The following is an 8,426-nucleotide window of genomic DNA, read 5'->3' on the forward strand; positions in this document are numbered from 1 at the left end:
AAACTGAAGGTTTATTCCTTGTCCCAGGAGTTAGTGCCACACTACGTCTGGCTGCTGCGCCTTCAGGATCAAAACGGATCTACTCTCTACTGTGGAATGATGCTCAACTTTGTTGAGTGAATGGATGGATAACTCCTGATGGAGTAACCATGATCAGATTACTGGTAAAAAATGCCTTTGGTATGTATAAAGGATAAGCTCTAGCAATGCATCAACTTTGGTGAGTGAATGAATGGATAACTCGCCCGCTTTTCGATTACCAGTGAAAAACGCCTTTGGTAAGTATAGAGGATAAGCACTAACAGTGCATTGTTTGTGAAAGACCAGATTGTCAAACTGATGCATGACTACAAATACAACATTTCAGTTACATCTGCAGAAGCCCAGACGGCGTGCGATCTCGGACCAGGTGGAAACTAAAACATTTCAGTTTCATTATTTATGCATTGAAGAGTAGACAGTGGATATGGCAGCGATGTGTATCAGAACACATTCAACAGCGTATGGTGAAGGAAGCAAAAAAATGGAAAATCAGTGTAGCTCTATAAACTACAGGAGCTGATCCACACCAGGGTATCCAGATTCTAAACTTATCCAAGACACGGGAGCTGATTACATCAGAGGCATAGCTCGAGAGGCTTATGTGTTAAAATGACGATACAGAGACAGGGCTTTCAGCTTCGACTCAATCTTTGAATTAGTTAAGCAGAACAAAGGCAACAGACACGCATGGAGAACTGATCGAGGAATGTCCAACACCAGCATCAAAGGATCGCTTGGTATTGTCGACATGAAGACAAAACAGCAACCTTCCTTGATTCACCATCTTAATTTAAGCAGCAACAGCGGCACTCTCTGGCTTATCTGTTCCTTCTTGTTGAATAAAGGACTTGTCTATTCCTTCGATGTTGGTTATCCTCAGCTTTGTCAATTCCTGGAATTGTCACAGCAGACAGTAAGAAGAACATATCGAAAGGATAATGTCCAATATGTCATGTAATGATTGAAAACTAAAACGGTATGAAATACCTGACGGTGTCCCCTTGTTCGGCGGTAATTTTTCCTCCTTTTCTTCTTGAATATAATAACTTTTGCATCTAGAGCCTAAGAAAGATTGTCAAGAGAAATGACCTCAGAATTGTGCAGTAATATATTTACAGTAAAACCCTAGTAATACCAAAACCGGGCTCTGGTTGAGTAATTATAGAAGTATATGTACTAACTGCAAGACTGCAACAGTAAAGGTTGGGGCATAGACACTCGTCCTTCTTATCAGTGTTGCTATACATGTTTTAGTACATAATGCCAGTAAAATGAAAAGGTAGCAGAGGTAGGAGGGCCAACCACTAGATATTTTCCATTAACTTATAATAAGCATGTCATTTCTGTTATAATAGTTTGGGGGGTCAATGCAATCCAATGTGGTGCCCAATGAATTAGTTCAGGTCCTAAAAGAGGGACCAAAAAGGGTCCATACGGAAACGCTTCTCATCAGTAGTCTGGTAGGATGTTTTCGTCAGACCGGTCGCGCGACGTCGATGCGTTTTTCTTCTCACGGTTCAGATTCCTCCAAAATCGGCCTCCCAACCCGCCAAGAAGCCTATTTTCTCGCCCCCATAATTCCTCGTTAGTTTCTCTTCCCCGAAATAATCTCACCTTCCCGACCCAGCTTAATCCCCTTCCCTTCTCTCGCATGCCCCTGACGCAGATGAACGGCAAGCTCGTGATGTCCTCGCCGCCCCGGTCCCTCTGCCAAGAAGAAGGCCTTGAACGATGTGGCCGTTAGGTCCACCGTTCCATGCTCTCGTACGGTAGCTGCGCCCAGCAAGCTCGCAACCCCCCTCGGCGTCCCAGTCCTCCCATCAGGTTGTGGTCTCGTGACCTGTAGTCCACCATGCCGCAGCACCGTCTCAGGTGGGGAACGAGGGGAATGAATCAATCACGGATGGACCATTGCAGGTACACCCCCCCCCCGGTCTCTAAAAGCACCATCTTCATCTACCTAGGTACTGAGTCCTCTGACGATCTCATCTGGATACAGTGCTAGTTGATTCCTAATTTTTATGTGGCAAGTATTGATTTGACATCTCTGTGTTACTGTATTCATACCCTTTTCTTTGGTCGATTTTGTTATGTCCTTTGTGCAGTTTATCACCAAATCAGAGATGAATATCTTCTAATTTTGTATCAACATGACACACATATGACGCTTCCAAATATCCATGCTTCTTATGCATCATTCGCGTGCTTCTTCACTGAACAGAGTTTGCGCCATTCTAGCCATGCTTCTATTTTTCTTTACTATTTGTGTTATCTTGAGATAGCATGAAATTAACACTATTTCCAAATACCACCAGTGCATGTTGGCTGCCATTACAGGTTGAAGAATCTACTGCCATAGCGAGACGATGATGATAAGATGGCTGGTGTGAGTAGCAGCGGTGATGGCAAGGACGTCAACGGGGAGCAGGGACATAGAATGTGATTGGCCTCTTGTTCGGGGGCGTTGCATCTATGGTGCTCCTAAACGGTGGGTGACATTGCTCAGATCGGCATCGTCTCTCATGCTTCCTGCCCTCGACGCCTCTGGTTCCTCGACGTCGCTGGCTCTACATAGTGGGAATGGCATGCTTCATTGTCACAGACGCGATGCTTCAGATTCTTTGTATTAAGTTTCAAACTACCTATGTATATGCTTCCTTCAGTTTAATATCTAATATGTGCTTCCATATCATATGTGGCATGTTTTTCAAGCATCTACATGTTTGCTTTGTTATTTACACAGGTGATGCTTCTGAACTATTTTGTTCATGCTTCGGCAATTGTCAAAGACATAAAATGCATCAGTATACATTTGACATGATATGTTTCCTGGAAAATACTCTGTGTGTTTTGTTTCTTACGATAGTATGTGGAACCGGTACTACATTTCTCATGCATCAAGCTAATAAAATTGCGCTTCGAAACGCAACCATACGTGCTTCATAGTCATAGCATAAAAGAAATAATGATAATGCTTGGAGAAAAATGTGACCATGAAGTATGAAGCATGCGTTGTACTGTTGGAAGCATATATTTAGCATATGATGGAAACAAACATGGAATACAAGGAAGCATCATGCACGTATGGAAAAACCTGTGATTATATGGACGAATATTGGAAGCATATATGGAAGCAGCGTATTATAGCAAGTTTACGAATATTATGGAAGCATATTTTCTAGCGCATTGAAACAAAATTTTGCATCAATTTGCTATTATTATATGTCTTCCCTTTGCTTGATTTTTGGGTGTGATTCACTTGAGGAACAAAATTACATGGAAACAAAGGTGGACCCACATCTAAATTCTGACTGACCGTGATTTCAGGGAGCAATTAATTCTGTGAAGCAGATTACAAGGAAACTACCAAGAAAAAGACCCACGCTCATACTAATCTAACGGTTGAAGCAATCTCATCCTACGGTGTTGGGCTGGTCTGATGCTAGGCTAGGGATCAGTAGTCTGATCCCTAGCGGTGCCCTATTGGTATATAGGTTGGACAGACATCCAATTGGACTTTGCAACACTAGCATGTTAATATCAGCAGTTAATGGTGACGTAACCAAGGGGGTGTAATGGGATACATAAAAGAATTTAGATTTTTTAGTGTAAACAATCCTGTTAGTTGGCACATTGCCAGTCTTAATGATGGTAGCACAATAGACGAGTAAATCAGCTTTCAAATGCAGTGATCAGATCAGTAACTAGGCAGAGAATAAGAAGGCTGGCATGCAATATGTTAAGACAGGGATATTCAGATAAAGCTGAAATCTGCGTACATATTGCCTAGTGCATAGTTTGTAGAATGCAGGTGTAACATTTAATCAGACACACTTACGAACTTGCTCCAAGAAACAGAGTTCATAAACCATTCCATGGACTTCGTTCTAATGAACATGACAGAAAAAAAGATAGATCAAAGAAGTGTCATCCTTACATGCTCTTCGACGACAGCATGAACAGTGGCATCAGTAAGAATTGGCCTCCCAATTATTGTTTGAGCTTGTGAGCCAAGCATGAGAACTCGATTTAAAACTAACTGCACCAAGTGATTCAAATGACAACAGCATCAGCAGAATTACCAATGGAATGAGAAGCACAAGCAAGCAGAGATCTATGTTTGCTACTGGAATCATTACAAGAATTTTATCAACTAGTCACTGGTTCGCTGCAGTTGTTCCATCATCTTGGTTTGAAAAATGGTGGGTTTAAGAAAAGTATGATAAGGATGAGGAGTTGTGGCTTGTGACACTAATGCAACTAAAATAAGAATGCCCCTAATGATAGTTCTACTCAACTTGTCAATCACAACAAGTCATGTTTTGAACAAGTCCATAACTCCATACACTTCACCAAGCCTAAAATTCAATTCTTGGTACATTATACAGCAACCTTTTAAGCAGCTTCCATGAGGGAAGATGAATATAAAAGTTAGAGTCATACTTAATTGAACGAATAATTTGAACCAATACTCTTAAGTTTCCAGTTCCCAACATAAATAGGTCAAATCAAGCGGACCAAAGTGCTACGGGATATCCCGAGATAACAATGGGCACACAATACCAAGACTAATCATGAATTGCATAAAATTCTCTTATCAGGTCAGATTTTGAGGTTTGACCATAGTGATATAATCCATCAGCAAATGAACAGAAGATAGGCCTGCATACTACAACTTGAGAGCTTGTAATCACAGCGGCTACCCTATTAGTCTTGGTCATAGGTTGCAGCTTGAATTGAGGAAACAACATTCAATCGAAATAGTTCCGCGAATGTGCCACATTACCTTGTCATTCACATCGCAGAACTTGAGCCTCTCCGTGAAGATGGAGTCGCCATTGCTCACCTTGAACTGGTGCGAACCAATCTGCAGGAACAAGCAACGCGCACCCAGGTCACCAACCAGATCCACTCCCCGGCCCGACCGGAGCCGAACCGAAGCGCAAAACGGAACAAGATTCGGGCCTGACCTGGACGACGGCGAAGACGGGCTCGTAGGGCTTGAAGGGCTTCTCGTCGGCGCCGAGCGGGCCGACCACCTTGTACCCGATCTCGTTCGCCTCGGCCAGCTTCTCCTCCTCCGTCTTCCCGCTGGGCGGCTTCGCGGCGGGCGTCTCCTCGTCGCCCTCCCCCCACTCGTCCCCGCTCCCGTCCTCCTCGTCCTCGTAGTGCTCCTCGTCGTCCCCCTCATCGTCGGACGAGCGGGTCGCGAAGTGGCAGCGCGGGGGGGAGAGCCGGAGCGAGGCGGCGGCGGCGCGGGGGGCGAGGGGCCGGGGCAGGGAGGTCAGGGTCCGGGCCGCGATCGAGGCCGGCGCGAGGGGCTGCGGGGCGTGCGGGGCGAGGCCGCGCGTGAGGAGGCGGAGGAGGCATCGCCGCGTCGCCATGGCTACGGCGGCGGCGGTGGAGGGAGGAGACGAGGAGGGGAGGGGAGGGTAGAAATGGAAATGTTTATTTTGCCAAGCGGTTTTGACGAGGGTTTAAGGGGAGGGAGTGACACTGCCGGTGGGGCCTGCTCACTGTGGCCGCGGGGAAAACGGTTAAATGAGGCTCTACGTGATCCAGAGGCGAAGGCGTACTTTTGGTGGCGATAGGGATACGCTTTGAGACGAACGATTTGTAACATGACCGATTTGTCATTCGGTTTATGAAATTCCTGACCTAAGTTTTGAAAATTAAGAGAAATATGTAGCCCGGAACAAAAATACGCATGTTATGTGTGTATTCTCAATTCTCCGTGGCTACATCTCGGATAAAAGAGAGTCGGCGAGGAGGGGAGAGTGGAGATGGAGACCAAGCAGTTTTGATGAGGCTTTGCCACACGGCTGAAGGAGAGATGGCGTAACAGCAGTAAAGCAAGAGCATCATTATTCAGAAGGTAGTCAAGTTTATGTTCCTGCTTGATGTTGGAATTTTTGCTAGTAGGCCTTTGGCCCAAAGCCCAACTAAAATTTTGAAATTCTCTTGGCCCATTCATGCACACATGTGAGTGGAGTGAGTGAGGCTAAAGGTTAGTCTCACCCGGAAGCTGAGAGAGAGTTGCACCTCTTTATAAGGTGAGCTCTTCTACTACTTGTATGAGCATGAGAAGAGAAGACCTACACGCGCGCTCCTCCTCCTCGCTCGCCTCGCCACGCCACGCCACGCCACGCCTCGTCACGACGTGCCGCGGGTTGCGGGATTGAGCCGAGCCGAGGACAGAGCTATGTACGTTGTCTATATTTTTGCTGCAAGGGAAAAATTTCCGATTTTTTTGGATCGTGACGACTCGGACGTGGGGTTTACTCCCACGACCTACCCGGCCCGCACTATATAGTCAGGCAGACGTCTACCCTAACCGCCGCTGCTTCGTATGGTTTCTCACCACCGTTCCAGATCATTGCGCCGCCAAGCAAGTCTTCTCCATCCCTCCTTTCGGCGTGCACCGCGAGAAGGGACAACAGGCCTCCGGAACCCCGCCTCTCGTGATCCTGTACGGGAGAGGGGCGATCAGGTTTTTGAGGAGCGCACTCGCGCAACTGCTGGCAGCGACGACTTCGCGAACGACGACTTCTTCCCCGACCTCGGCAACCTCGTCCTCGACGACATGGGCGACAACGTCAACGCCGGCGGTGCTGCACCCGCTGCACCATATGTGATTCTATCCTTCCTGTTCGAGATCGTGGTAGAATTCATGCTTCTAGTATGTGCCCTAGATGTGATATGTTCATCTGTTATGCTAGTTCGCATGATTAGTTTAATCTCTGCTGCTGTGGTCATGATTTATCTTCTGTTTATTCGGATTAAATCTCGTAGTAATTTGCTCATATTTCTAACAATCCAAAAACCTGATTATAGGCAATTTACTTCGAGTGGTTTTGCTGCGCATCTGAAGCCGCCTGCCTTTAAGGGGACGCAATATAAGAGGTGGCGCATGAGCAGTCTACTCGTTTCAGACCATGGGCTGCTATGATGCCACCAAGGGCAAGCCTGAGGGCGATCTTAATCCAGCACAGCTGGAAGCTTTTGAGAAGATCGATACCCTCTTTAAAGGCGCTCTTCTGAGTGTTCTTGATGACTCCATTGTGGATTCGTATATGTCGTTTGACAACGGCAAGGACATGTGGGCTGCGCTCGAGGCCAAGTTTGGTGCCTCGGATGCCGGCAACGAGTTGTACGTCATGGAGCAATTCTATGACTACAAGATGACTGATGAGTGCCCTGTTGTACAGCGTCTCATGAGATACAGTCGCTCGCAAAAGAACTTGAGTACTTCAAGTGTGTGTTGCCGGACAAATTTGTTGCGGGAGGCATCATTGCCAAGCTTCCACCTTCATGGAACAATTTTGCTACTTCCCTGAAACACAAGAGACAGGAGTTTTCCGTTGCAGATCTCATTGGTACTCTTGATGTTGAAGAGAAGGCGAGAGAAAAGGACACACGTGCTCGAGTTGCTGAGGGAGGTTCTAGTGCCCACATGGTACAGAAGAAGAACTCCCAGCCCAACAAGTTCAAAAACAATAAGAACAACACTCAGGGCAAAGGCAAGTTTGATACAAAGAACAAGCCATCACATTCTACCAACTTTAAGAAGAATTCTCGTAAGAAGGGGAAGGGACTTTGCCATGTCTGCGGTGATCCTAATCACTGGGCTCCGAAGTGTCCTAACCGCTTTGAGGAGCGCGAACATGAGAAGAGCGGCAAGTCTGCTAATGTTGTCATCGGTGATACTGATATGAAGGAATCAGTGTACGGTATTTTTCCTACCATCCTTTCAGTATTTCAATCCCCCGATTGGTTAATTGACACCGGTGCCAATGTACATGTTTGTGCTGACGCCTCCATGTTTTCTTCTTACCAGGCAACAGGGACTTCACCCGTGCTGATGGGGAACGGGTCACATGCCATCGTTCGAGGTGTTGGTACGGTCGATCTGAAGTTTACTTCGGGGAAGACTGTGCGTCTGAAGAACGTTCATCATGTGCCGTCCATCAATAAAAATCTCGTTAGCGGTTCCCGTTTATGACGAGATCGTTTTAAGTTGGTTTTCGAATCCAATAAAGTTGTAATCTCTAAGTGTGGACAATTTGTTGGAAAAGGCTATGAGTGCGGAGGCTTGTTCCGCCTATCTTTGTCAGATATTTGCACTAAAGTTATTAATAATGTTTCCACAATAATGAGTCTGATATTTGGCATTCACGACTCTGTCATATTAACTTTGGTTGCATGACGCGGTTAGCCAATATGAATTTAATTCCGAAAATCTCTACTGTCAAAGGCTCCAAGTGCCAAGTATGTGTACAAGCTAAGCAACCTCGCAAGTCCCATAAGACTGCAGAGGCAAGAGACTTGGCGCCACTTGAGCTTATACATTCTGATCTTTATGAGATGAATGGCGTGTTGACAAA

The 8,426-nt window shown here is 46.0% G+C and overlaps 1 protein-coding gene across 1 annotated transcript; it reads right to left on the reverse strand.

Moving 5' to 3' along the window:
• Positions 1-412: 412 nt before the first annotated feature.
• On the reverse strand, positions 413-5,441 carry LOC119291337 (50S ribosomal protein L21, mitochondrial-like). Its single transcript, XM_037570084.1, has 5 exons — positions 5,013-5,441; positions 4,829-4,909; positions 3,980-4,081; positions 1,030-1,104; positions 413-934 (listed from the first exon to the last, which is right to left on the reverse strand). The coding sequence occupies exons 1-5, from the start codon at positions 5,424-5,426 to the stop codon at positions 833-835; spliced, it is 774 nt and encodes a 257-aa protein (XP_037425981.1). The 5' UTR covers positions 5,427-5,441; the 3' UTR covers positions 413-832.
• Positions 5,442-8,426: the final 2,985 nt, after the last annotated feature.

Source organism: Triticum dicoccoides, chromosome 1A (genome assembly GCF_002162155.2).
Source record: "Triticum dicoccoides isolate Atlit2015 ecotype Zavitan chromosome 1A, WEW_v2.0, whole genome shotgun sequence".
In the NCBI taxonomy this organism is placed as follows: domain Eukaryota; kingdom Viridiplantae; phylum Streptophyta; class Magnoliopsida; order Poales; family Poaceae; genus Triticum; species Triticum dicoccoides.

Excerpts from the sequence above, each read along its gene's own strand:
- LOC119291337 (XM_037570084.1), bottom strand. The coding sequence starts at position 5,426 with ATGGCGACGCGGCGATGCCTCCTCCGCCTCCTCACGCGCGGCCTCGCC. Across the intron at positions 4,910-5,012 it reads CCGTCTTCGCCGTCGTCCAG|ATTGGTTCGCACCAGTTCAA; the intron begins GTCAGGCCCGAA and ends TTGTTCCTGCAG. Across the intron at positions 1,105-3,979 it reads ATGCTGTCGTCGAAGAGCAT|GCTCTAGATGCAAAAGTTAT; the intron begins GTAAGGATGACA and ends AATCTTTCTTAG.